Below are 27,487 nucleotides of genomic sequence, written 5' to 3'. Positions count from 1 at the left end.
AGAACTAATGTTATTTGACTGATAAAGTAATATTTAAGCACAGAAATATTATCTTAATATTCTTGGCCGCCATAATCACTTATGGCGGCCAGATTTGGCCCCTGGGCCTTTTGTTTGACACATCCTTCACTACTCTTCTTTTTGATTTTAAAATGCTTTAAAGATGATTTCTACTCTGTTGTGTAGAGATTCAAAAAGGATTTTTGTAGACAATATATTTGTAGGTTTTATTATTATTATTATTATTATTATTATTATTATTATTATTATTATTATTATTATTATTATTATTATTATTATTATTATTATCATCATCATCATCATCACAAAGAATCTAATTACAGGTAAAGTTCTACATGTGACCACAAAAAGAAAGGATGCTTGTATATCTAAAGGTTTTTATGTTATTTTTCTTAAATACTTGGAGATCATTTGATAAGAAATATGTCAAATAGTCACCAGTTACATACAAAACAGTGCGATTTTCTGACAGCAAAAACAAATAAGATAGTTTCAAACAGGAAGTGATGTCCATGTGGCGTAGGAAGTAAAACAGGCAAAAGCAGCAGATCGACAACACGGTTGTTTCATTGTTGGGCTTGCAAGCCGCCTCGACGCTCTTTCTTTTATTTCATGACATTTTTAACATAGACGTAAGATAATGAACAGATAACTTTATCTTACACGTTCAATATGTTGTTTATTCAAGACTCCTAAAGTAACTGGCATTCCGTGATCTAAATAGCATTCCCTAGCTTTTTTCCATCATGTTTGTTTGTTTCATCGCTGAAACTTGTCTCCACTTGCTATTTATGAATTGAGTGACAGCCCCGGGATAGGACTCACCTGTTGGTTACAGTTTTCACCAGTCAAACGGGTTCATATTGGTTTCACCTAAGTAACCATACTTGTGTGGCTTCATGAATCCACTCCCACTTCAAAGTCAACTCTGGAAATCTGAGCCCTGGGTGGATTGTGTTTTTTTTTTCCCCCGTAGTTCACTTCCTCCTTTAATACTCAAGCACTGCAGGCTGAATGTTACTGTATCAACAAGCGCGGTATGTCCCCGAGCAATGAGTCGAAACAGGGGGAGTAGTACACAGTAAAAGTTTCACTAGTTTTAATTCGGGTCATTATGAGTGACTTGAATGTAAATGGGGCTCTGACTCGCAGAAGAAGGGCGACTCTTATAGAAGGGCGAGCTGCGACGGAGCCGGCGGTGAACGGGGATTCTGCAACGGGGACGGCGAGTTTAGTGGACGGGGACTTCGGCCTCCACGATGGACAGAGGATACGGGGGTGTTCCCTGAAGCGGTCCGCTGCAAAGAGCGAGAAAAAGAATCGCAGGGGTGAAGTTGGTGACCGACTGAGGTGAGAGAGACCACCGTAGAAAGAGCTGGACGTTTTTAGGCGTTTGTTTTTAACCCTTAAAAACAATGCAATAGGTGCTTCTGCAGAAATAAGTTTGCTTCATAATTGTTGGAAGTAACCTCAAAAGCTATGGTTGTCCAGCAGAAGTGAGAATAGGTGGGCCTGGGTGGTCTGATTGACTTAAACACGCCCTGTTAACTCTCTCTTGACGTGCACTTATTATATTCATTCAATGATACTTTGTCGTAAAGCTCCTATGAGGTTTATTTTGTATAAGAAACTAACAAAAATCCACACAAATCGCATAACAAAAAGTAAACCTGCCTGTCTACAGCAACTTTGTTTCTGTCAGAGCTCATTAGATGTGAACTAATTCCGTCACACCAGACCACGTGACATAACACTGTTTTCAAAAACAACTTGACTAAATCCTTACCTTTATACTGCTTTACAATTTGCTAAATGGTGAATTGATGAACTCTTCTTATTAATCTTGTTAATTGTATTTAGCTACCACTCCCAGACAGAAGTTGTCTTTGGATTGTGTCATCCATTGTGCAACATTAATGTGTTTTGTGAGTGACCGGTCTTGTTTAGCACCTACTGTTGTAAGATAACCAGGATGTGGTTTGACGTGGTAAAGCTAAAGTCAGGAATCCCTTGTCTGAAATTGAATTAGGTCATATTTTACTTTGAAATATGACCATATAATTCTTAATTATGCACATTATAGAGGTATAAATCTGCAACCTTTAGATGTGTCTCTGCTTCAACACGAGTCAAATAAGGACATCATTATTAGCACAATGGAGAACTTGACTACACACTGAGGAGGGAATTGACCGATTGATTCTGGTGTGTTGGACAAAATCTGCATGCTAATAGTTCCAGAAGTGATAGGTACACAAAACAGTTTTTCAATATTGTCATGCTTCCTTCGTGTTATTATTTTCCTATTTATTTTTTTTAATGCAGATGTTTGTAAATTGATGATATAGTTTATGCAGTGATTAATGCTGACTTTTGTAATACTCAGTCTGTAAAATATGTTTTTAATTCCATAATGTGACAGTAAACTAACTAATTGTACACTTTTCATTATGTTATTTATTAGAATCAGGTTTGTAGCAAAAGACTTATGCAGCGCAGTATTTTTAAATTATTACATGTTGCCTGTGGTTCTTGTTGGGTTCATTATTATGCTCTCTACCAAATATAACTGCACATCTGAGTATGCAGGGTAATGAGACACAAATGTCTCTTCTTCTCTTTAGTAATCAAACTTTGAAACACATTTTAATTTTACTCTAGAGTCAAATGGATTTAAATTGCTCTTCTGCTCATCATCTTATTTGTCTGGTTGCTGTAGCTGTCACAAGGCACAGGAGTCTCTTTTGAGTTCTGCCAGCGGTTATAGGAACTACAGAGGAATAATCAACTGGTGTGTGGTGATGCTGGTAAGTTGTTGTTGTTTTTTTCGTCTTCCCTCAAGTACTTTGACACATGCTACCTTTAATATATTTCATGGATACTGCTACCACTTTTTACTGCTTATGAAATTATTGTGTCAGCTCATACATCCATTTTAGCTGCTAACATTTTCTAAATTTATAACCACTGAGTTTTCAGTTGGTATTAAAAATAACTTTTCAAACAGCTGACGGTCAGCTGTTGTCTCAGATCTCAAAATTATCAGCTTCACTTTACTGAAGAATGTGAACTTGTATTTCTACCCAATCAGTTTTTAATAATTTCCTCAATAGTCAGATGATATAACAGTTGTTTCCATTGACATTTAAATTATACCTGAGTCTGTTTTTTTTTGTAAAATCTGCTTTTATATTAGCTTTTAATAGGACTACATAGATAAGATGAAATTATTACAATAGGTAACATCAACAACGTAAAAATGTTCTTTCTTCTTTATGAGTTGTAGTGCTAAGAAAAACAAATGATACTGAACTAGCCACAGTGGAATGAGTAAGTCAGACCAGAAACCCAGTTTCAGGAAGGAAAAGCCTCACAGGTTTTGCTCTGTATTTGTAATCTGTATTACTGCGAAACAATTTAAAACTGTGACGATGTTTTCTTTTGTTTGTTGTTTTTTTTTCTGCTGTTTTGTGTTTTGCTACAGGTCCTGAGTAATGCTCGTCTCTTTTTAGAAAACATTTTAAAGTGAGTATGTTTAAACAACTATAAAATAACTTTTAAAGTTGTTTAAGAGTTATTGAAACAACTTTTTTGTTGGATTTTTATCCAATGGAACGAGGATTTTTATGTGACTATGGTCTCATAAATTTCATGTGAACAACTACTTGTTATATACTGGCTTTTATGCATCTTTAAATGTTTTTGTTGCTCTTTAAACAAGATTCTTTTCATCTTGGAAGTACAGATATATTTATTATAATATTTAAAACAATTGAGAGTCAGTTTTGGGCCGTGAAACTTTACCTGTTAACTCATTAACAAAACTCACTGGAGCTCTGAATTCGCCGTTGCTATCAGAAGTGGAATCATTTGGTGTTTTTAAAGTCAGTGCTTCAAAATGTCAGTACAGGAATTATTTAAAGTACTTAATTATTTAAAGCTCTCAATTTTAATCATTTAAATAATGTATGTTCTTCACAGCAGTGGAGACATTGTTATTTCAAACATTTCTTTGCATATTCTTCCAGGTATGGTATTCTTGTAGACCCCATTCAAGTGATTTCCTTGTTTCTGAATGACCCCTACAACTGGCCTGCAGCGTGCTTGTTGATTGGTAGGTAAAAATTCAATATTATTGTTTACCAAGCAACTTCAAATAGTAATGCATTTTCTCTGGTAATCATTTTGTGCATTTAATATTGTTGAAAGATCGTGTTTAAAAACAAAGGATAGTTTCTGGCAGGTTCACAAAATATGCAAAATGCATTTTCTAAGTATGTCACTGTTTGATAACTAAATTAAGACTCATGTATCTGTGCAGGGAAACGAGCGCTGGATGCTGGTCTTGTATTTCAAAATTTTGTATGTGAGGCTTAAGTCACCAAACAGGTGGCTTGAAAGGAGTAGTGTGTTGAATATCTGATATTATGAAGATGAAAATCTTCTGAGGGATTTCCTACAGAAAGATTTGTTGTGTTTTTACACCCTCTTTGAAATGACTTTTAGTCGTAGACACAGTCTCTGAAGTCTCTGCAGGATTTGGTGAACTCTTTCAGGTCACCATAGCTGAGAAAGGGTTCATCACACAGGTCTGTTGATCAAGTGGATGATGAATGCATGAGTTAACCTCAACAGCAATAGGTGAAGTATGATTCTTCACCAAACCAAAGAAGAGAGAGACTTCTGCTAGAGCAACACAGCAAAGTCTTTTTTTAATGCAAAATTACATGTCTGAGCTTTTGTTGACTATGGTAATTCGAGACAAAGAGAGTTGATGATTCAAACATTCAGGAGTAAAAGGAGGAATTTAACACTAGATTTACTGCATTGCAGTTTATCAATTAGTTTTAGTGACCAATAGTCCTTACATGTAATTAGATAAAACAAAATCCATTTTTCAAAAATTCTGCTGGTAATAATACTCATGTTTTTTATTTATGTAGGCCACTGACACATTTCTTACCCAACTGGACATGAACAGTTTTGTACTTAAAGAAAAAAAACAAAACAACAAGTAGTTCTGCAGACTGAGGTATGAAGAACCACAGTTATGGTTGGAGGAGGCACCTTATAAGATCACTATTATTCCTTAATGCAGTCAGGTGATTTTGGATTCCTAAGCATGGGAACTTTGCTGCATACCCTCCCTCTTCTCTGTCTTACAATTGTAAGAGCCACTGGCATTACAAAGTTCTATGAAAAGATCTATCTTTCTTTAATAATGACTTTTTATTCTTGCTGTCTTTTAAATCTGTGTATGTGTCGCCAATGACATCATTTCAACAACCTTATAAACTGAGTTTTGAAGGAAAGTGATTAGCAGTGAATGAAAAGCAAACATGCACAGCTTGTAGTGTTACCTAAGACACGGGAGGCACATAAGCTTTTAAGATAAAGCAAAACAGACTGGAAAAGAAAAGAAAAAAACTTGAGTATAGCAAATCTAACTAATGTAGCTAAGGGACCAAGAAGGACATTTAAGAGTCTGTTGCAGGTTTGTTGTATTGATTACTAATTTATAAAATTGGAAAAATGATTCTGTTAAACGTCCAAGACAAATTACTAGTCTTTTGTAATGATTCAGTGGTTCAACTACTGAATAAACTATGGGTGCAAAAATAATCAAACAAATTTAGACTTTACATGTAGCATGCATTATGTTTTGGGACCACAATGAGATGATTTAAACGTCTTTAAAACATATTGTATCCAAAGCATTTTTTTTAAATTCCTTTCTTCTCCAAGTAGTGCAGTGAGTTCATTCTTATGTAGAACTTGCCTTGTTTGCAGCAGCACACAGGTGCATGCTGTGCACTGCTGCAGTTTCTTCCATATTTATCCTTATGTTACATTGCAGTGAAGGTCTGCAGCAGTGCAGCTCGCAGTGTCTCTAGTGGGACAATCACCTGCCCTATATACTTACACTGGTACTCTCCTACAGAGAAGGGGGGGAGGGAGCTGGGTGGTGAGCAACAGAGACAGGAAAGAGAGGTAAGAGTGGAGTAAGGGAAGTGTTTAATGGAAGATTAAATTAAGTGAGCGAAGATGTATGGAGGGCTGTGAAAAAGGAAAAGGGGTAGGAGATGGAAAAAGAAGAGGTAAAATTCTGCATCAAGACAGGGAAAGAGCTTGAAGAGAAGGGAAAATAGATGGAGTTAAGGCAAATGACTGCAGAGACGGCGGGTAAAGAGACAGGTGAGAATTGGAGTTTCTTAACAGTGGCATGGACAGGAGCAGAGCTCATTCCCCCACAGGGACACAGAGAGTCACTGCAGAAGCTTACACACACATTTTAACTCTCAAATGATGGTGCCTGCCAGCAAAATGGATAAAGTTTGCCAGACCAGCCTTAAAAAGTTTTACATGTAAGGAAGTGGCTTATTAGGGGGGATCAGCTTTTTTCATTGCTCTGCAAATGTGCTGCTCTGAAAATGCCACATCCAACAGGTTTTACATGTCGGCGCTAGACAAGTTACTACAGTTACAGACTTAAGTGTTTCACTTCAATTTTAGGTATCCGACAGTAATTTGTGTTGTGTGGTGTTGTATTAATATAAGGCTTTTAGGCCTTAAATTAATGGTAATACTACAGATTGGTCTGTTTAATTATAATGGTGTAGAAATGAACTGAGAGAGATAAATCACTAATTGCAAATAATTGTGTGAAAATTTATCATGTACCAAAACAATTATGGCTGCTTTCTGTGTTGGTTTGCAAAAAACAAAACACACAAAAAAAGTAGCTTATTTCCCTCTGCTAATGTGCAAAACTGAGTGCCTTTGCTCTCTGGGTTTTAAGCATAAAGGTGTAAATAGTAATGAAGTGGGTCTTCGACCTTTGACGCTTATTTTAGTCTGTGTCTGTTAGAAAACTGCATGATGAATCCTTGATGCACAGGGATTTAAACAGCCATCCATCACTCCCTGCTGGTTAAAATGATAGTCTTCGTCCCTAACAACAGTGTCTTTTTTTGTGAATTTGGTTTAGTTTTTCAGGATTTGAATCACTCTTTTAAAGAAAATGTCCAGTACAATGTGTTAAAGAAACAGTTCCAGACATTAAAAAAGCAAAACAACTTCTGTTTATTTTAAACCAACGTACTAAGTGGGTCTTCACTGCATTGTTTTCTCAATGTGTTTCAGTGTCCAATGTGTTTATTCTTGTGGCTCTCTACACTGAAAGGCAGCTGTCGAAGGTGAGCAGAGAAACGCTATACACTTCTGAACATTACAGTTTTGTTTATTTTAATTGAAATAGGAAAGTCAGAGCTTTTCTATTCTGGAGACAAAATATTAAGACAAGCTGGCTGACTATCTGATCTCCCTAGTTGCATCTGCACATGTTAAATGGCAAACTGTAAAAACAAAAAAATTTTCACCATCTGCATTCAGTTCGCTTTCTTGGTTGAGTTAGGCTCCGTCTGTTTGGTATTATTGTGGAATATTTTCAGTTTTTCACTCTCAAAAAACTAAGTAGGCCAACATTTTTACAAATGTTAGCAGTTCAAAGGTTTAAAATATAAATTTTTACCTCCCAATATCAAGGCTGTGACAAAAAGTTTAAAGCAGTTTTTTAAGTAGCAGTGCTTAGAAATTTGGCAATAATTTGGCCATTTTAAGATTTGATGTAAAAGTGCTTAAATTTCTCTTTTTCTTCTTTTACCAGGGTTCATTTAGTGAATTTGCTGGATTTCTGGTCCACTGCATTAATTTATCAATCTTGCTAACATTTCCTGCTGCCGTGGTGCTGTGGGTTCCCTCTATGACATCAGGTAAATGTTTCTTACTACTATCTAACAAAGACAAATCATCTGAAACAAAACCAAATTGTTATCCAGTTTTTTAGATAGGTAAACAAAACTATATTCTATCCCAACAAAGAACTGCTGAACATTGATGGTCTGTTAAAAGGTATTTCCCAGAACAAGTCATAATTGAAGTCGGTCAGCAGCAGTAATGAACCAGTTGGTCATACCTGGATTGTGTCCAGTTGGCTGTAAAGACAAGAGCAGGTCAAGAGGAGATGGAGGAAAGGAAATGAAATGAAAAGAGAGAACAGATGAGAAGAGAACACGAGAGTTGCCAAAGGGGGCGTGGCTTGTAGCGTAAGGTCATCCAAGGGTCTCTTTATTATGTCTTAATCAGGCAGCTTGACATCAAAAATGGCAGTTTTCCATAAATCATGCAAGCTTGTCCCGTTTCCTCAAAATGTAGCAACATTACGGCCAAAGATTTATTTTTTAAGGGCATTGGACCACAGGACATTAGGGGTGCACTGATTGCAGTTTTCTGGCTGATCTGCGATTAATGATATTTAAAAAGCCTGACCTGCCAATTCCCAAATGTAGCAAGAAAGTCACTGGGTTGGTAACAGTGGGGCGACTATTGTTGACTTCAAATGTGCAGACGTGACCTGGTGGGTGGGTCTGTCAGTCAAAAGCAAAGAATGACAGTGGCTGATTTTTAGACCTTTGCCAAGGTTGATGAAATCAGTGCAAAAGATCAGCTTCACATGCAAATGTCGGTCGATCTCCTAAAAAAAGTCTTTGTCCCAGTGGGCGTTTGAAAACTGTTATGTAGTGACTTGTTTTTCCTGGATGTTGCAATATATTTTATATATGCTTGCAGAGTACAACTGTGAAAGTATTCTACTAAAGGCAAAATTGTGAAACTTGAAAAGATAAATATTTCACAGGGATTTGCGCAGTTGGATTTTTCTTCATCCCAAATCTGTAACCAATTAGACACAAATTAGAGTATGCAGTTCTGTTAGTGTTGCATTAGTGCAAAGTTTAGTTTTCCAGATTTTGCCATTACTCTTGCAACTTTACCTGAGTCAACAAACATGCTTTAAACTAAGTCTCTTTGTAAATGCCGTTTATATTTGGTCCCCCGGTAAATCACTGGTTTAAGACTTTGGGTGGCATTCTCTTCTGTTTTTCCTCTCATCTGTTCTCTCCCTGGGAGGTGAAGGAGCGAGGGAGTCGCTCCATCTGTCTGTAAGCTCCCATCTCTGCTGCTGCTGTGCACACAGGAAGGGCAGTGGCAGAGGGCAGGTGTGTGTGCAGATATTTGTATGTGTGTTCAGTGTATACCTTGTTTTAATGTCACATTTTGGGTGAATTTAACTCTATTAACTTCGGGTTCAATTTGATCCCATTTATTTTGTCTTTAAATGCTTGACTTTTTTTTTTGCCCGATGTTGAAGGACTTTTTGTGATTTCTTGGGAGAACTAGATAAACATAATGATCTGTTTTCAATGTCTACAGATATTGTCTTCATTAGTGTTCCTTGCAAAGACATTAACCACATTTTGTTTTGAAAATAAGAAATGATAAAATTGTAACACATTTTTTGGGATTGTTTAAAAAAAAAAAAAAGACTGGTACTGTGAGAACCACTGATGGTTTGCATGACATTATTCTCACAATAACTCTAAAAGGCCAAACCCGAGGTTCTTCTCACAAGGATACAAGAAGATTTTATGGTAGCAGGGGGACTAATATGAGCACCCCTGACTTAAAATATTAAATAGAATGAAAAATTTTGAGGATACCCACTTCTCAGTGTTTACATCATGACACAACATTATAATAGTTGCACAGATGAGAACAAAACCAAATACTGTTTATAAGTCAACCTGAATTTAAAAGATTTACTAAAACTAAGTGATAATCGGACACAATAATATTTATGAATTTATTAAAGAGTTCATGTTTATTAAGAGTGTGTGACTGGTAATTTAGTTCATGAGATATTGTTTAAAACAGGTCTTTCACTAAACACTACTCAAATAAGATGTTAAAAAAAGCACTTTTTGTTGTTTTTTTTACATGTAATGATGAAGTAGGTTTGATTATTGTTCTTATTAGTCTCATGAAACACGTGTATACTTGTATGTATTATTTGAGGCTTTGCTCTGAAAAGAAAAACAGAATTGGAAACCTCTCTGGTGATTTCTCTTGATTTGAGTGGGCGACTGAGAGACAAACTACTGGCTCCTCTGGGATGTTTTCCCATTCGAGCTTTGCCCCCGCTGTGTGTTCATGATCACAATCTACAGTTGCTGATTTGGACACGGTCTGACTGTTTAGAGGCCACACTGAGCCGGAGAGCCAGATGGTTAATGGATAAGATCTGCTGTGGTTTGATGCCAGGTGTAGTGCAGACCTCCTCTTCGCACCGTTGGCACAACAGGAGCGATTTTATTTGTGCTTTTCTGGTGGCATATGAGCATCTGTTTGTTCTGTGACCAGCACTGTCTCATTTTACAAAACGTATGGTGGCTATTGATAAAGCTCAAGTATAAAAACTACTCGGCTAGTGTTTGTGTGCTCTAAAATAACTGCAAATGTCTGTTTATCTACTTTGAAATCGGTTTTGCCCTAATAATCAGTACACTCAAATTACAATCATAGTAAACATGTTTTCTGGCTCCTTTATTTTTTTATTCTATCTTCATTCTCCAATGTTTTTTCCAGCTTTTGCTGATTTTTTTTTAAATTGTTATTTTTTTGCCTATGTCCTCCTGACTCCCTTTATCATTTTCTTACCAAGCCATGATTAAGCATATGAATGTTCATGCTGCAACTTTTTTGGGAAGGTTACTTTGGTGTCTCACACTACTCTTTCTCTCCCCTTCCTGTCAGTTGGTGGTGCGATTGCACTCGGTATTTACACAATCCTCTTCCTGAAGCTGTATTCGTATAAGGATGTGAACTTGTGGTGCAGGCAGCTGAGCACCGCCAAGGCCAAGAAACTGTCCAGGTCACTGTCTTGTAAGTCGTCCATGTACATGCATGCTGTGCATTTTGTAGAGTCCTCAAAGGTTAGGCATATAATATTGTATCGATCATATAAGTTATATTTCAGCCTCTTCTCAAATGTATTTTTGTATTGTAGCTCACAATGTTGCAGTGACATCTACTGGTAAATTGTGTAACCAAAATTACACTGATATTTGTCTTAGTTACTCAGTTTACCACATTATATTGATTAATTACACAGAGCCTGATGTTTTTAAATGTTTTTTTTATGTTATGAGGACTTTTACAATTACAGCAAATGAAAACATGACATTTATTATTAGAATATTATATCAAACCATGTGTCTTGTCTTTATGCTGCAATTGTGAAGTAATTTCCCTTTTGGGATGAATAAAGTACTTCTATTCTATTCTAAAAAAGTAATAATATAGAAATTTGGGTTTAATGAAAAATGTGTTCAATACCTGCTTAAAGATTCTTTTCAAAAGGTGTAGAAGCACCTTTTGAATTAGAAGATCTGACAAACTTCATCGAAATGCATATTCTAATTTTTGAAAATGAAATAAAAAAAGTGTAATATCTTGAAAATACCCCATTATAAGTGCAAAGTGTAATCATATCATCAACAACATCAACATTATTAATGCAAAGAGCCATTTTTTCCCTTCTAAAAATAAATTTCACATAAATCCACAATTTATACTTGACTCTTTTATTATAAATCTATAGATGGTATGGGCTTAGAATATAACAGCTGTTTTTTCATAGCATGTATTGTGAGGAAGATGAAATGAGGCTGGTTTGCTATTTCTATATTTACTTAAAATTAAACAAAATAAGCAGCTGCTAAAAACTATTTAAAAGCAAATTTTACACCTGCAGGACATAAATGGATAGCAATCATCATCTTTTGACATTAGGAAACCATTGTTGAAGTTCCCCATAAAAAAATGCATAAAAACCTACAAAAGAATATTTAAAACTGTCTTTTCTCTTTGTCTCTTAGTTAAACTGTTACTCATTTCTATTCCCTTTTTTTTTCTCAACTATTATAAACCACATGGGCTCTTGAGCTAAAGATTGCAGACCCCTGACCTGAACTCTGTCTGATTGTCTGATACAGGTCCTTCATCACAGCAGTTTAAAGGGGGTGAACAGAAAGTGTGTTACCCTGGCAACCTTACATTCAAAAGTAATGAAATGCATTGCACTCCAAACTATTTCAGTAATGTTTGTGTGGAATTCTTCTCTTTGTCACGTTTTCTGACCTCTCCACCAAATTTGCAGATATGTACTACTTTGTCCTTGCTCCGACTTTGTGTTATGAGCTCAACTTCCCTCGATCTCCTAAAATTCGCATTCAGTTCTTGCTGAGGAGGCTGTTTGAGATGGTGAGGAAATATTTATATATATATATATATATGATGAGCATCTGTCCAGTGTATTAGACAAGCTATATATATATATATATATAGATATATATATATATATATATCTATATATATATAGATATATATATATAGATATATATATATATATATATATATATATATATATATATACGTATATAGATATATAGAGAGGTAATTTAAGTTTTATTTTCTGTTATTGTTGTTTAAAATAATCTGTTTTTCACAAATTGGCACTAACTAAAATTTTTCTCTCTTCAGCTGTTTTTCATCCAGCTGTTAGTTTTTCTCACCCAACAGGTACAGTCTGATATATATTACTGTTTTTTTGTTTTTTCTTTACTCAGAATTAAATTACAATCAAAAGTTGCATTTTTAAAAGTGTAATATTATGTACTAGGATCTGATTGGGTTTATTTGCTATATATATATATATATATATTTTAATTAATTAAAATTCTGCTAAATATGAAACATTTTATATTTTCAATGTACCACAGATCTGAAAAATTAATTGAAACCTTTTTCTGTGTGTCAGTGGATGGTCCCCATCATTCAAAGCTCAATGAAGCCTCTTGAAGTAAGAAAACTAAATCATTGATTTTAACTCTCACTTTTGCTCACACTGCAAATTTTTAAGTGTGCTTTGAATCTCCACCAGGACATGGATCTGTCCCTGATGACTGAGAGACTTTTACGATTAGCTGTAAGTAAAGTAATTCCAGAAATAAATTAAGGTGGTAAAATGTTGGGTTTTGTAAATCTCAAATATTTGCAAGATTCACAATAGTCCATAAATTTTAGCATGTATGCTATTATTTCTATGTTTGCTCATGTGAGCATTTACTTTGTCTTTCAGGTCCCTAATCACTTGTTATGGTTGATGTTTTTCTACTGGTTCTTCCACTCATCTATGAATTTCACAGCCGAGCTGCTGCGCTTTGGAGACAGACAGTTTTACAATGACTGGTGGTAGGTTTATTCGTGTCTGTATATTGTTACTGAATTTTATTGGTGCATGCAAGCTGTGTGTCATGGACTGGGAGGATTTGTCCTGGTCTGACTCGCTGTCAGTGCTGCACTCTGGGCTTTCCCTGTTACTGGGAAAGAATTTGTTATCTAAATGTAAAAATTAAGAGATTAATATCAATTGATGTTGAAGATGGATAAAATGATTTTCATCCGTAGGTCTGTCACAGTAATCAATAAATCAATTAATCGCATCTAAATTTAATACAAACTCAATAATTTTCATTGGCATTTTTCTTTTTTTCTCATTTTCTTCCAGAAACTAGGTGATAAAAGTCTTCATTTGGTGCTTTGGTCTCATCTGGCCCTTTTTTGAAGGACATGTTGTACAAAGACTTCAAGATTTATTTTATTTGTCGTTTTGTTTATTTATTTGGGGTATTTAAAATGTCTTCCAGTTCCAGTATTAAATATTCATTAGAATTTAAAGTTTATTGATCTTTTAGAATGTGTTCTTGCATTATTATTTTGCCATTAGCATTATATTATTTTAAAATGATCTCAAAACAACAATATTTTTGGGCGTCCTGTGGTGGCATAGGGGATAGCGCGACTCACTCTCCCAGGCCTTGAGTCCTCGACGCGGGCGTCGCGGGTTCGATTCCCGACATTCACCGCATGTCTTCCTCCCTCTCCTTCCCCCTTTCCTGTCAATCTACTTTCATATAAGGGACACTAGAGCCCACAGAAAGACTCTTTGGAGGGAAAGAAAAAAAAACCAAAAAATTATCATATATCGCAGTAACTTCTGGAAGCTTGTTCCCTGTCAAACTTTACAACTGATCAGTTCTGTTAAAAAGTATTTAATCTTTCACTTATTCACAGTATGGATTTTCTTTTATTGCTCAGGTTTGATTCACCATTTCTAAAACCTGTTTTAGGAGATTTTAATGCTTAATTTTTTTCCCCTTCAGGAATTCTGAGTCAGTGACTTATTTCTGGCAAAACTGGAACATTCCTGTACACAAGTGGTGTCTACGGTAAATCATCTACACATCCAAATATATTCTTACTAATATACATTTAATCCTTGGATAGATCTAACAATGAAAAAAGGAGAAATGCATTTTTTTCCTAATGTTTAAAGGCAATTTATCAAATAATTAAAGGTATTTTGTTTTAGGACTGTTTCACTTTGTAAAAGGGAATGAGTGTGTTAAAATTCAGTTGCAACAGACTAAAAGTAAACTGTATCTGTTCCTCAATTAGTCATTTCTACAAGCCTCTGCTGAGAAAAGGATTTAGTAAAATGGTCAGCCAGTCAGCTGTCTTCTTCCTGTCAGCGTTCTTCCATGAGGTAAGACAATCAGTCTACATGCCTCCTTCTACTTATGCAGAATATCACGTAGCACAAACAAATACAACTGCAGCATAGATGTGGTGCACATGTTCCACTGTTGTTATGTTTTTGTTTGCTCCCTCGGTTCTTGCCTTAGTATCTGGTCAGTGTCCCTCTCAGGATGTTCAGACTCTGGGCTTTCACAGGCATGATGGCACAGGTGAGAAACCAAATATAATTTACAATATAACAGTAGCCTAAACTGATTGAATCAAATATATATATTTTTATTTTTTTGTAGAACTTCCAGATTGTTATGTTTCATTTACAAATGAACACTTATTTTTAAATGATTAAACAAAGATGAATATTCTTAATCCAATGGCAGTACTGTATTGATTTATTTAAACAAGTTAATTATAATCATTTTGACTGATGGAGGAGCTTTGGTGTGATTCACTCAAAGCAGAAGCATAATTTCCTTTATTCACAAGGTGGCACAATTTGCTCCATTATTCCATCTTTCTCACTTTCTTTTACATCATGAAAGAACAATAATAATAATCATTTATCAAGTGATATCTGGAATAGAATATTTGATGTTTGTCGTCCCCAAACACTAAGTATAGATGACTTTGTGCCACACTACTAAATAAATATAAATGTTAGCAGCCTATTTTACAGGCTATTAAAAATTTAGTACATTGTTTTAAGTCTTATTGTCACTTATAATTGCAACAAATAAAACAAATTCATTGTGAAAATTGTGTCCTATTGACTTGTGTAATAATTATTATTCATTGAGTTTGAGATTTTATTATACTTGAAGATCAAGATAAAAGTATTTCTGATTGATGGGACCCAAAATCAAAAAGATTCTCCTTGGAATAATAACACAGCACTTTTTAGCAAATGTTGGACTTCAGTTAAAGTCTGTTTCTGTTTTGGGCTTAAAGCGTCAGGTGAATGGTCAGTATTTAAGTATTACCAGTGTACTTTTGGGTTTCTTCTTTTCTTTTTTGTTTTTACAATGCCAGAAACTGTAGTGCTACATTTAAAAGCAAATAGTAATTTCAAGTTGTGACTGCTGAGAATATATTGTCAAAGAAAAAATTATGGAAAGCAGAAATGAAGCAGTAATTTACATAAAGATGAGAAAGCTGAATTAATCTGCTCTGACCTGTGACTGTGATCTAGCAGTATCCTGAACAGTTTATTGAATAACATCTTTCCCAACCTGACTAGATCCAAATGCCTTGACAGAACCAAGGGATTTTTTTTGTAATTTGATCATTGGGTCCTTTAAGTCGCCTTATTCAGTTGTACTTAGCCTTACAATGCAGACTACTGAAGGGAAAAAAAACCCCATAAAACTTTAATTGTTGGTCAGTAAAACAAAATGACCATTTATCCCTTTAAACTTCTCAGCTTCCATTAGCATGGCTTGTTGGCCGCTTCCTGCGAGGTAACTACGGCAACGCTGCAGTGTGGATGTCCATCATCATTGGCCAGCCATTTGCTGTATTGATGTACGTCCACGACTACTACGTGATGAACTACAGCAATGGAGCAGAATAATACACACACAAGCCAGTGTAGGTCAGACCTTGTTTTTTCATGATCTCCTCCCTCTGACTCTCCTGGATGAACAAACACATAAACGGTACTAATACACAGCAATGAACTGATATCACAGTCTACATCTCAGGATAATCTCAGCAGATTTTTTTTTTTTTTATGATTTTGTCATGTTTACGTAAAACCTCTTGTAAATTTTACAGATGACAAAAAAATGTTATGATATTAAAGGAATCATGAAGTAACACTCTAACTATAGCAGGGCCATAGAAAAACTGCTAACTGCAGCTTTATACTCAGGTGATCGGTACTTTAGTGTCTTATGTACGAGTAGGGGCTGAAACCTCTAGTGAATGCAGAACTTGTATTTCAGTCCAGGAAGATAGAGTTTTGTTAATTTTTTTTGTGACGTTAATTTGATTCTCTGGCTTTGTAATTACTGAGGAAAATGTATTTCTATCTATCCATCCATTGTGAGGAGGAATGATTGTATGGGGGAGGATTCTGTTGTCTTTTTGCTTTAGGATTTTTTTTCACCAGTTGTTGTAAAATCAACAGTACTGCAAGTGCTCTTGATTGTGAGATTTGCATTATTATTTTCACCTAAAGTGCCATCTGAAAACATGTCTAGTTTATTCAAAATCATTCATCTTTGTGGACTATTGCCAAGTGTCATATGTTTAAACAATGTCGTATGGAATAAATCTGTAAAGAAACTGGAGAGAACATTTTATTTTAAATTGTTGTATTTTTATCCACTTAGTGGTTATGTAATGTAACTTGTAAGGAACAGATTTGACCATTTGTATAGTTACTGAACTGTAAGTATATTTTTTATTACTTTTCTTTTTTCAATGGAAATGCAAAAGCACGGATGAAAGTGAAGGTGTGCTATGGGTTTTGAATTTCCAGACAAAACAGTTGTAAAAGTTCTACACAGCTTCTTACAGACAAAACAGGAAAATACTTCCTGTTTGTTTTTTTGTTTTTTTAGAGAGATTAAACACCCGCTAGTGCAGTGTTCATCTTTCTGAGCCAAACAATTAGGAAATCACCAGGACTCTAAAGCTTGATTGCATGCCATGAAAGCAGTTCAAGTATTTTGTTAAACTGCATTGGACCTTGGATTCATCAAGAAGTTGTGTTTTTATTAGAAGCTGCAAAAGGAGCTGCAATAGAATGGTTTAAATCAAAGTATATCAGTATTACTGAATGTTGTAGCCAAAGTACAGACCCAAATTCAAATGAGAATCTGTTGAAAGACTTGAAAATAGCCGTTCTTATACATTTCCCTCCCAGTCAGACAGAGCTTTAAATATTTAGCAAAGAAATGATGGTCAGAAGCTGGTAAAAGTATTAGATTCATACTCCTAGAGACTAACAATTGTAATACTCTGCAAGGAAAGGTTTTTGTATATTTTACTGACTTGGGTATTTAACTAAAGAAATACATGCAGCACATTCGGTTTAAAACAAAATAAATGTAAAATTTTACTATTTAAAATTTTACTTTGTGTTTCTAATGAAGCACATTGTCCCAAAGTGACAAAATGTGAAATGTTATTTATGATGGGATAATATTTACAGCTACTGAGTGAGTCAAATAAAAGAAAACCTCACTATCTTTAGATGAAATAGCTGCCAGTTCACAAGTTTGATATAAGTAAGACATTCTCTGTGATTTGGCAGCTTATAGGTTTAAATATAAACAGTGACAAACAATTTCATCTCCCTGTGTTGGAGGGCCACAAAATCAGGTTCCATTCTGCTGCTGGTTTAGTCATTCAGAGGGCTGAAGACAGAGCTGCAAACCTGCACTTTGTCAGGTTGACAGAGAATTAAACAGCAACTCTGTGAGAAGCCACAAAGTGTCATCAGACATTTCTGTGCTTTATGTAATGTTAAACAGTCGTTAATAAGGATCAGTTCACCGATGCAAAAGACATGACTTTGGATGATGCACATGGCACAGACTGGTTTCTTGTTAAATCTGAATGCTGATATGGTAGATATAAATGAAAAAATCTCATCTCCACTGGGAAAGCCACTCTTCTCTCTTATTCTTTCCACTCATTCTAGTAAAAAACACAAACATCTGAGGTAAATGTCCATCTTTAAATATCTGTATTAAGGCATATAAGCAGGCATGTTTCCCTATCTTTGTTCTGTGTCTGTTCCTGTCTTTCTTTTTGTCCCCATCCTGGCTAACAGGTTGATCCATGGATCTTCTTCAGACATCTGTTATTCCGGATCTTTCCCAGAAACGCTGACAGGTTATGAGTAATGATGATCCTCTTGCCAGGAAACCAGGAGACACAAATCCGTCTCATTTCTCAAGATGGATGGATCATAGGTTCAGGGATTATTTACGGTGGCAATGTGTGAATATATATATATATATATATATATATATATATATATATATATATATATATATATATATATATATATATATATATTATAGAGAATGAAATATATATATATATATATATATATATATATATATATATGAACATAAAACATCTTGCAAACCAGTTGTTTCACTTGCATTTCAGATTTAAATACCTTACATTTCTTTTTATGCTAAAATCAATCCAATATTAAATTCTATACTAAGGTTTTTTTTTTTTTGCTTTTTTTTTTTTTTTTTACATTATAGCAAACTGTCTCTGTAGTCTTATTGGGAAGCAGTCACTTCAGCTGGGCCAGCACTTATTTCAACAAACTTGAGTGACTTGCTTGTTAAGGGCTAGGTTTAAGCATTTATGGAAAACATTGCATTGAATGTGAATCTTTTTATTGTAGTCGTCAGCTATAGTCACAACAGACTAGAAATAAAATGTGTTAAAAGGCTTTAAAATAAATGTGACCTTTACTGCAGTTGAATAATATCAGAAAAAGGTCACCACTGTTCTCTACCAGTGAGCCTTCATTAAAATCCTCATCATTGTGTGTAGTGGAGTGACGAACACTGGTCCTCATCCAACCTCATTTCCACAGTTACAGATTAAAAGTTTTAATTATTACTCTGACTGTAGGCATGGACACATTCACAAAAGTTGGCAGTTTCTTATGAAAACACATTTCTTTCTAGCTTGGCATACACTGTGTGTTTTCTTAGTTATACAGGACTTGTCAGGTGTAAGCTCTTACATTTCTCATAAAAATACTTAAATCCTTTTTAATGTACAAGAACTGCCATTGATTCCAATAAATGTGGCACCACAGATTCTGCCTACACTGCATTTTTTTGCCCTATCCAGTAAGATATTTGTAGTTTTATTAGAGTCAGCTCTTACTACTTCAACGAAAGATCAACTTACCAGAGATTGCAATAAACACACCAAGAGCGTTATATAATTTTAGCCCTGCTCTCTAAAAAAGTTCTTGTCTAAAACTGCACGAATTGTTGCTCTGTTATTTCTTTGTTGTTTTTGACTCAAATTACAAGTGTCTTTTATACAATACCTAAACTATATTCCCTACAAAAATGAATCATACTTAATTGGAAATACCACAAAGGCAAAAGAAAGAAAAAAGACGCTGTCGATTGTGAACAAATTTTTTTTGACTTTCATCTTTGTGTGTTTTCAGTCTGCTTTTTTTAAAACTATGACATAATTTATTGTTCTCTGTAAAGCTATGCTTCAACAACGGTTACTTTTACATTGTGTGGGTGTGTGTGTGCGTGCGTGTGTGTGTGTGTGTGCATTGTGAACATGTCTATCCAGAACATAAACACTTCAGAGACTTCCTGTCTCAGCACCAAACAGAGGGCTGCTTCAGAATTTGAGGAAGAAAAATGGGAAGGCAGGGACACTGAGAGAGACCAGAGACTAAAAATGATGCTTAAACAAGAGGGAACAGAGGAAAAGCAGAAAATAGCAGTAAAATGAGTGAGACTCAAATCAAGAATCGAAGACAGAAGCATATTGGGAATTTTTATTTGCTAAGAAGTGATACAGTAAGAGATGACCATGTAAGAAAATAGAAATTATATTTCTTTATGCTTCATTTTTATGGGGAGATACTTTTTATTGCCTCCTTGCAGAATGAGTCAAAATCCTGATAAGTTGTTTGACTTGATGTCAAATTCAGTCTGAAATCATTTGAGACATGATTGGTGTTGAACTGAGAATGATGCTTCCTTGGACATTGAGGAAGGATTTTTGGCTTTCGAGGAAAGGACAACTTTATTAGGACAAAGTTTTGAAGAGCCCATAGGTAGTCCGTTCGTTTTTAACCCCCTCCCCCCACGGTAAGTTAACATCAACATGGACGATCTCATTAAGGTATGAAAGTTGTTTTGTGGTTTTTAACAGGAAATTCATCTAGTCACAAGTTGGATGTTAAATGTAAATCACAGCAAGAAAATGTTCATTTTACCTGAAAGCATCTTGTTGAAGTAATAATCGGAATACATTAGATCAGCTTGAGATTTCTGTGCCACCATCTCACCCTTTGTTTGTCTTTCTCTCTGTATTTTTCTGTCTCTCAGGCAGTAAGTACTATCATCCAAACAGGACTCCCAGACTGCTGGGATTTATTTGGACAATGTTGTTTTCAATCTGCCTCTAGGCCTTTTGTTTTCCTCTCAGTATCATTTGGCAATTGCCTACAATTAAGAATGCAGTATGTGCAGTATAGCCTGGTCTATGTAGTTCGAATCAAATTTTTGTTCCACCCAGGTTCAAAATTACTAACACAAACTCTAAAATGTTCATAGACCACCAGTTGTATTTGCAAATGCTAACAATAACAAATAATTAAACTTCAGCATTTTTATGTGGTCTAGCTACTATCACAAACTCAGTAAAATTAGATAAATTACCATTTCTGGTTTCATAGATCTTTTATTTATCTGTTTTTGTGTTTTCACAACTGTATTCAATTCTCAAAATGGGCAATTATTTGTCATTTATTCAGAATTTCCTGTGTTTCACCAATCTTCTTTGAAAGGCTTAAATAATGGAGAGCTGCAAACCTTTTCTTTGCTTGTCACTCATCTCTGTAAAGCCTTTGTTTTTCGCAGCTCTTTGCCATTTCTCTGTGTCCCAGGACCTCCTTCCTAAGGTACTCAATTCAGCTGGAAAGTCAAATTGTTTTTCAGACTACCAGGCTCCTATGGGAACACTCAGTCCTTTAGAAATAAGTTCATACCCTTTCCTGATTTGTGCCTTCCCACAATGTCATTGTGAAGGGTGGAGCGGTACCCTGATCTTTTTATTGGGTATTTTTGCAACATGTCTGTGCTTTTCTATAAAGGATCCAGTTAATTATGTTTCTCAGGTTATACATGTGACAGATTGTAGAGCAGACAAAATGTATCTGAAGAGTAAATTGTTATATAAATATATAATTGTATAGATAAAGTTACTACGTACTTACACCATAGCTCATCTACAGCAACTTGAATGAATACTCAAGCCCCTCAAACTTTTTAATATTTCTTGACTAAACAACCACAAAGTTCAATATTTTATTATTTGATATTTTGTGGTAAGCCAGCATAAAGTATTTCCAAATTGTGTGGACTGTATGGCGAGACTGATTTATTTTTTTTCACCTATTCTTCCTTACAAAATAGCTAATGCCAAGTAAGTTTGGAAGAAGAGCGGCTGTGAACATCAATGTTCAAGTCCACAGATATTAAACTGGATTTAGATCTGAACTCATGAATATGCTTTGATCTAAACTACTTTATCATTCATAACTCTATTTTGAAGAGAGACATTCCTATAGTATGATGCTGGCACAACAATGTTCTTCAGCGTCATTTTAAAGAAGGTCCATCTTCCTCATGATAACTGTCACCCCAACATGTCTTTAGCAAACTGCAAGCAGGACTTCTTCCAGCTTTCTTTCGACGATGCTCCTCTTCTCGACATTTATTAGATAAAGGCCAGACTTCAGAAGATGTTGCTGTAAGAGTCCCATTTATTTCCTTCATTGGTGCTAATGCACTGTGGCTGGGCTCGTTTTCGTCCTGATAATGAATCACATTATTCATGGCTCGCCCTCAGTTAAGCATATTATTCTCAGTAGTCTGAGTAAACCATTTTGATATTTTGCTGATTATTGTGTAATGAGAATACAAAAGCTAATCAGACTCTGCCCTCTCTTTGATTCGCACGAGCAATTAAACCGCATTAGTCATGCAGGAACACGTGACATGCTGGCCTCCTAGGGTTTTGTTATACTTAGAGAAATTAGAATTAATATAAAATGTGTTCATTTTTTCATGTCATGGCAGATTTTCTGTTAGAATGTCTTTCTATTTGAAATTGATGACTAGAATTTCAGGGATTTTATCATCAAACCGTGAAACCACTAAATGTGTTTATGTTGCATGTTGACATTAGCTGTCCCTTTTGTCTTGCTTTAAATAAGCCACCATTATTATTGTTGGATGTTTTATTCTGTACTCTGACTTTATAAAATATTGTCTGTGACACAAATGGAATCACGGCATAAAAAACAAGTTGAAAAGACATTTTATATTGATAGTAAAATTGTTCTGGAAGTTGCACAAGCCACATCAGTGACTCTTTCCACTGAATTATTGCAAACTAACAGCTTAGCTGATCAAATTATATCGCACAAACCAGGAAGCTATAAATACCCTATCAACACAAAAACAATTTCTACTCAATTGCATTTAGTTTATCTCAGCTGTGAGAACCATTTACCATCTTTCCTCAAGGAAAATAAACACACAGAGTCCAACTTGAGATTCACAGCTTTTACAGAATTACAGAGCTAGGTGTTTCTGAGTCACTGTAAGTGAGATAAAAACTACACAAATTTAATAATCAGGGTTTTAAAAAAAAAAAATTGAGTTAAAGAATCTACTGTTTGTCTTTCTGATGAGAAAATGGAAATGCTTATGCCAATGGCCCATGAGAGACTATTTCTACTGGCAGTAAATGGTATATTTATTTTATAAATAGCTGCACCAAATAGCTCAGATATTGGTTTTAAAGTGGTTCTGTCAGTGCGGTTGTGCCAACAACAACAAGCATTCTGAGGTCAAACAGAGAGAGGACATGTCAAGGCAGAGGAATGTAGAAAAAGCTATTCCTGCTCTAATGCGCATCTTCAGACACTGAATTCAAAATCACAGTGGCTTGCAAACGTATTCATAACGCTTGATTTTTTTAAAATTCTCATTTTTCACATTAAAACTTGTTAAATTTGGTTTCTACACGACAGATACAAATTGTGAAGTCGAAGGAAAACCAATTATAATAATGTGATTTTACAGATAAAAAAATTGAGAAGAGCGCTGTATATTTGTGTTCAGCCTTACTGAGCCAATCAGAAGCAGAATCACCTACAATTGCAAGCCTTATGGGGGTTTAACTCTGCCAGCTTTGCACATTAAGAGACAGATTTATTTTTGTATTTTTTGCAATTTAGCCATAATTAAGTAATGCTGGATACAGAGCAAGTGTGAACCTAAACTTTTAAGATTTCTTGTTGAATTTAGAATCAAAACAAGCACATTTAATCATAATAAAATATATTTGTGTTTGCAAAGTGACTAAATGTGAAAAAGTACAAAGGCTGTGAATGCTGTAGGGAACAGTTTCATTGAAAGAGCAGCAATTTCAGGATAAAAAATTTGCTTAATTACTTTTGTTGAAAGTGTTTGAAGTTTTTACTGTCATGCTTGAAGATGAGGGGAAAAAGTAACACCACAATGGTGAGTAACAACTGAGACTTTGGGTCCACTGCTTAGAGGAATATTAGAAAATGATTAAAATTTTATAAAAAGACATGCATGTTTATATTTTAATGTATGTTTTAATGTGTGTTCTTCTCTCTTACAGTGGCACTTTTTGTTTGAGTTGCCAGTACCTCCATCATCAACTTAACCCTGTCTTTACGCAGTTAATGTGGGTCACCACCAACATGATGAACTACAATAATACTGAATCCTGCCTTTCTATCAACACCTCATTTTCCACCCTGCCTATTACAAACACACCAGCTAACAGGAGTGGCATGGGAGCATATCTTGAAAGACTGGCCCATTTAGACGAAGGACTGTACAATGATTTCTACGGCCTCTGGATTGCACTGATGGTCATAAACTCTGTCATATTCCTGGTAGGTTTTCACAAAGCTTCTTAACTGGCTTGTTTTCATAACGTTCATGAAATCCTCCTTATTTCCACTGCTTCGCAAAAGCGTGCACACCTTGAACTTTTCCATATTTTGCCACATTTGTATTCACTTTACATTGATGTGCAATATAAAATGCCTTTAAAATAAACTGAGTTTGCACTTACATATACTGAAAAAGTTCCAGGGTGTTTTGCAAGGCACTGTATCTCCTCTGTTGTTTTTCCAGGTGGGCATGGTGCTCAACACGGTTGCACTTTACGTTTTCTGTTACCGTACGAAACAGAAGACCACCTCAGTGATCTACACCATCAACCTGGCAGTGACGGACCTCTTGGTGAATCTATCACTGCCAACCCGCATCTCGCTCTACTACATCGGTGGAGCTTGCCTCACCTGCTCCTACATGCACATATTCAGCTACTTTGTAAACATGTACTGCAGCATCTTATTTTTAACCTGCATATGTGTCGACCGTTACCTTGCCATTGTGCAGGTGAGTTATTACCAATCATTTGTCTCAGTAGGTTTTGTAAACATCGGTGCTCCAATCTGGATATCTTAAACCTAGATGTTTTAAATGTCTTGCTTTCCCGTGTCTTTACAGGTTGAAGCTTCACGTCGTTGGAGGAACTCCAGCGTAGCCAAGCTGGTCTGCATTACCGTCTGGCTGTTTGCCATCGTGGTCACATACACCTTTCTCTCCACTGCATTCCAGCACACAGGCTGCTGCATCTCAAAGCTGCTTTTCCTCACAATCACTGAGTTCTTTTTACCCCTCATCGTCATTGTGGTTTTCACTCTTCGCATTATGTGGGCCCTGACAGACCGTCGTCTCATGCAGCAAAGCAGGTAAAAGGCAAGCAAAGGAATAGAGAAAATCAGCACTAATTGCTACCAGTTGATACGCATTAACCAAAACAAGTGAAAAATATCAGAGAATTAATTTACTTCTGAAGCTTGATTGTATCGACTTCAGCTTATCACATTTCAGATTATGTTTCTAAAGGAAGCGGAGGAGAAGAGCCGTCCAGCTGCTGACTACTGTGCTGATCATCTTCACAGTCTGCTTCACTCCCTTCCACATCAGACAAGTGAGTAACATATACATCCACCCATCCATCTGCCCATCCATCTAACATCCATCCATTTATTCATTCATTGCCATACACTCATTCTGCTATAGATATAATGTCACTTTGACAATTTAGCATCAGAATCATTTTTACAGACCATGTCCAACTCTCTGTTTGACAACAGAGTCAAAATCTTATCCTCTTTCCAAGTTTAATTAGCTGAACTTAAAAACAATCACAAACAACTGGTTATTATTTTCTTAGATTTATTAGTGAACAACTCAAAAAAGCATCAAATTGAGAATTATCTCACTGACTGGTCTGGCGAGTCGAGTTAATTTAGCCAATTCTAACAAAACCGGAAGCATGTTTAGTTAAGACAATAAGAGAAATCTGTATTTCTACGGACACCTCCAATTCAACACTACTTACACACCCACTGTAATATGGACAAACAGTATGTCTCTTTAAATTAAATGTGAAATAGTGGCAAGATAAGGGTTCATAAATACGTTGGAATCTTAAAGTTGGCAACAAAAATGTGTCTGTCTCTGCAACAGGTTGCCTGTGCTTAAAACATGACAGCTTGTGACCAGAGCTGACTGGATTTTTCTTTTTTTCTTTTATTGTAGGTTTTACTGCATTTCTACCCTGACATGCCCCATCAAGTGATCGTGTACCACTTAACCGTCACTCTAAGTAGCTTGAACAGCTGTATGGATCCAGTTGTCTACTGCTTTGTAACAAATAATTTTAAGGTGAGTCTCAAGGTCCTGTCTAGCCACTCTTCCTCATTACCATATCCACCTTGAAAACTGTGCTCTCTGCCACACGTCTATCCTTCCTTCAAATCATGATTTGTTTACCCATCGGTCAATCATTCACTTTGTTAGTCACTAAATTATTTACCACTTTTACTATCCCCAGGCTACAATGAAACATATTTTCCGTCGTGCCGAGCCAGAGCAGACCAGTGGTGACATTGTCAGCATGCAGCACAGCTCCAAGGCCTCTGGGGGAACAGTTAGTGCCATCACCAATAACAGGATCATGATGACCAGGATTCCCAGCATACGACTGAGAGACATTTTGAATAACAATCATACTCCATGAAACTGTGCTAGCAAGAAGTGCTTGGGTTTACATTCAACAGAAATAAATTGTTTCTTAAAATACCTTATCATTAAAAAATGCTTTCCCGTGTAATAACCGTGAATCTTCAGCTCAGCACTTATAGTCAAGATATAAGTTTTTAACATGAGCTCTGCAGCAAAAAGAAATATAGGTGGGTGTGACCAATTATGGGCAATGAGAAGAGACAGATTTTGTTTGCAACCAACTATCATCATGCAAAGCCATCATCATCACTCTGTTTTCATCTGGTGATGTTGCTTCTCAGAAGACTAATAAAGGACCTTTGTATCATTGCTTGAATGAGTTAAAGGATATACAATGAAGTCTCATTGAAGTTTCTTCAGATATAATGAAACGTATTGACATCAATGCATTTAAAAATAAAAAAGTATTTGCCTTGTTGGCTAATGCTTTTACCAATGCTTCCAAAGTAAGTTATTTTTGAAACTCTACTCTTGCCCTTACATAGCTGTTTAGAGAGTAATTGTAAAATGAAAATGTCCCTCAATCTTGAATAAAATTGATAGTTTAGCAATAAATTTAGTACATCTGTAACAATTTAATCTGTTATGCAATTTAATCTGCATAACAGATTAAATTGACATCTGTTATGCAACTGATTTTAAAAATAGTAAAGCTGACATAAAAAAACTGCACTTGTGAAAATGGTGATGAATGCACTCTTTTATGTACCGATCATTAATTTTTAGAGTCCTTAGATTGTCTTCTTAGAGTTAAGAAATATTGGTGCATACGGAAATATGAAGGACATTCTGCATGGTTTCATAAAACAATTAAATTTAGCAGATTATTTAAACATATTATAGAATAATGTGTGCTATTTTAATCACATTATTTGCCACTTTCTAAGTTTCACCAGTTCAATTTCATATTAACACAAATAGTAACTCAGTCAGGCACATGGCAGAAACTCAAAGTATTTAACTATCTAGACGTGAAGACTGTTGTTCAAGTAGAACATCAGATTTTGGGCAAGAGGCAGCTAATTGACTTTGTATGTGACATGGTAGTTGGTGCCGGATGACATGGTCTTAGTACTTAAAAA

At 35.5% G+C, this 27,487-nt stretch overlaps 2 protein-coding genes across 2 annotated transcripts; both read left to right on the top strand.

The window, feature by feature from the left end:
* Nucleotides 1-548: 548 nt before the first annotated feature.
* On the top strand, nt 549-16,822 carry LOC122831501 (diacylglycerol O-acyltransferase 1-like). Its single transcript, XM_044117724.1, has 17 exons — nt 549-1,371; nt 2,741-2,828; nt 3,506-3,546; nt 4,050-4,135; nt 7,165-7,217; nt 7,688-7,793; nt 10,672-10,800; nt 11,913-11,981; nt 12,077-12,180; nt 12,460-12,498; nt 12,737-12,778; nt 12,860-12,904; nt 13,058-13,170; nt 14,142-14,207; nt 14,437-14,524; nt 14,664-14,726; nt 15,935-16,822. The coding sequence occupies exons 1-17, from the start codon at nt 1,136-1,138 to the stop codon at nt 16,082-16,084; spliced, it is 1,518 nt and encodes a 505-aa protein (XP_043973659.1). The 5' UTR covers nt 549-1,135; the 3' UTR covers nt 16,085-16,822.
* Nucleotides 16,823-21,027: 4,205 nt separating this feature from the next.
* On the top strand, nt 21,028-26,693 carry gpr20 (G protein-coupled receptor 20). Its single transcript, XM_044117723.1, has 6 exons — nt 21,028-24,196; nt 24,441-24,707; nt 24,819-25,063; nt 25,221-25,305; nt 25,920-26,045; nt 26,215-26,693. The coding sequence occupies exons 1-6, from the start codon at nt 23,864-23,866 to the stop codon at nt 26,398-26,400; spliced, it is 1,242 nt and encodes a 413-aa protein (XP_043973658.1). The 5' UTR covers nt 21,028-23,863; the 3' UTR covers nt 26,401-26,693.
* The last annotated feature ends 794 nt before the right edge of the window (nt 26,694-27,487 follow it).

This window comes from Gambusia affinis, linkage group LG05, assembly GCF_019740435.1.
Source record: "Gambusia affinis linkage group LG05, SWU_Gaff_1.0, whole genome shotgun sequence".
Lineage (NCBI taxonomy): Eukaryota > Metazoa > Chordata > Actinopteri > Cyprinodontiformes > Poeciliidae > Gambusia > Gambusia affinis.
The sequence above is the reverse complement of the archived record's forward strand: the minus strand, read 5'-3'. Positions and strand labels throughout refer to the sequence as shown.